Source organism: Mandrillus leucophaeus, unplaced genomic scaffold (genome assembly GCF_000951045.1).
Source record: "Mandrillus leucophaeus isolate KB7577 unplaced genomic scaffold, Mleu.le_1.0 Scaffold26, whole genome shotgun sequence".
NCBI classification, from domain to species: domain Eukaryota; kingdom Metazoa; phylum Chordata; class Mammalia; order Primates; family Cercopithecidae; genus Mandrillus; species Mandrillus leucophaeus.
Window position 1 is genome coordinate 3,858,035 of NW_012102698.1, and position 914 is coordinate 3,858,948.

Sequence of the window (914 nt, forward strand, 5' to 3'; positions counted from 1 at the left end):
GCCCCAGGTAGGAGGATCCGCCTCCCGCCCGCCCTCCTCGCTCGCAGCGCTCTCTCTCCCTCGCTCCCTGGCTCTCCCCTCCCTTTTCTCCTCCCTCCCCCGTGACACACAAACGCATCTACCCCCTGGGCCCCCCCTCCCCAGGCCAGCTCCCTTCCGATTGCCCTCCGGGGACTGGGCGGGGGAAGCGGGCTTGGGTGACGGGTGGTGGGGGTGTGGGGAGGGTGCGGCTCGGAAGAGACACCTGCGCTCCTCCGCGCACGCGGGGATAGGGGCGGGGGTACAGGTGGGGGCGGGAAACGACCGGTACAGGTCGCAGTGGCCACTTGGCTTCCAGTTTCCGGTGAGGGAAGGAGAGACCACCCACTCCCATTGCCTCTCCGAGTGCACTTTCCAGACCCCCAAAAATTATCCGCATCAATGGGATACTCTGGGGCCATACTCTTAGTCCAGGCAACGCTGCCACTCCAGCAAACCTCAATGGGAGATTCCCACAACCCCAGGTCCCAGCACTGCTGCCACCTGCGCTAGTCCAGCTTTGGGACCCGCCCGCGCACCCCGCTCTCTCTCCTCCCGCGCTGGGCTCAGCGCCCCTCGGGAGCTCAGGGGGCTGGGCTGCGTCTCTGCTGGCGTGGGGCGAGGGTCTGACACACGGGCCAGTCCCGGAGCCCAGAGAACTGCCGTGGCCCCCTCCCGTCCCCACGTCCCCGTAGGGACGCCCTGGAGGCAGCCCCTTCGTGCTGTCTTGGCCCCCGGCTGCCGCCCCCGCCCACGGGATACTCACCCGAGCTTCACGTACAGGACGCCAAAGCAGAGAAACACGTAGAAAATCCACTTGCGAAAGTTTCTGTGCATGATCCAGGGAGGGGGGCTGCGCCATAGACAGCGGCGGCCGGAGGGGACGCGCGGGCCCG

General features: G+C 67.7%; 1 protein-coding gene across 1 annotated transcript in view; it reads right to left on the reverse strand.

Moving 5' to 3' along the window:
* Window positions 1-908, reverse strand: part of WNT7B (wingless-type MMTV integration site family, member 7B) — a 68,651-nt gene extending 67,743 nt beyond the window's left edge. The window contains exon 1 of the mRNA XM_011984038.1: window positions 785-908. Within this exon, the coding sequence (XP_011839428.1) occupies window positions 785-855 (71 nt within the window). The 5' untranslated portion in view covers window positions 856-908. The remainder of the gene's footprint in view (window positions 1-784) is intronic.
* Between the last annotated feature and the right edge of the window lie 6 nt (window positions 909-914).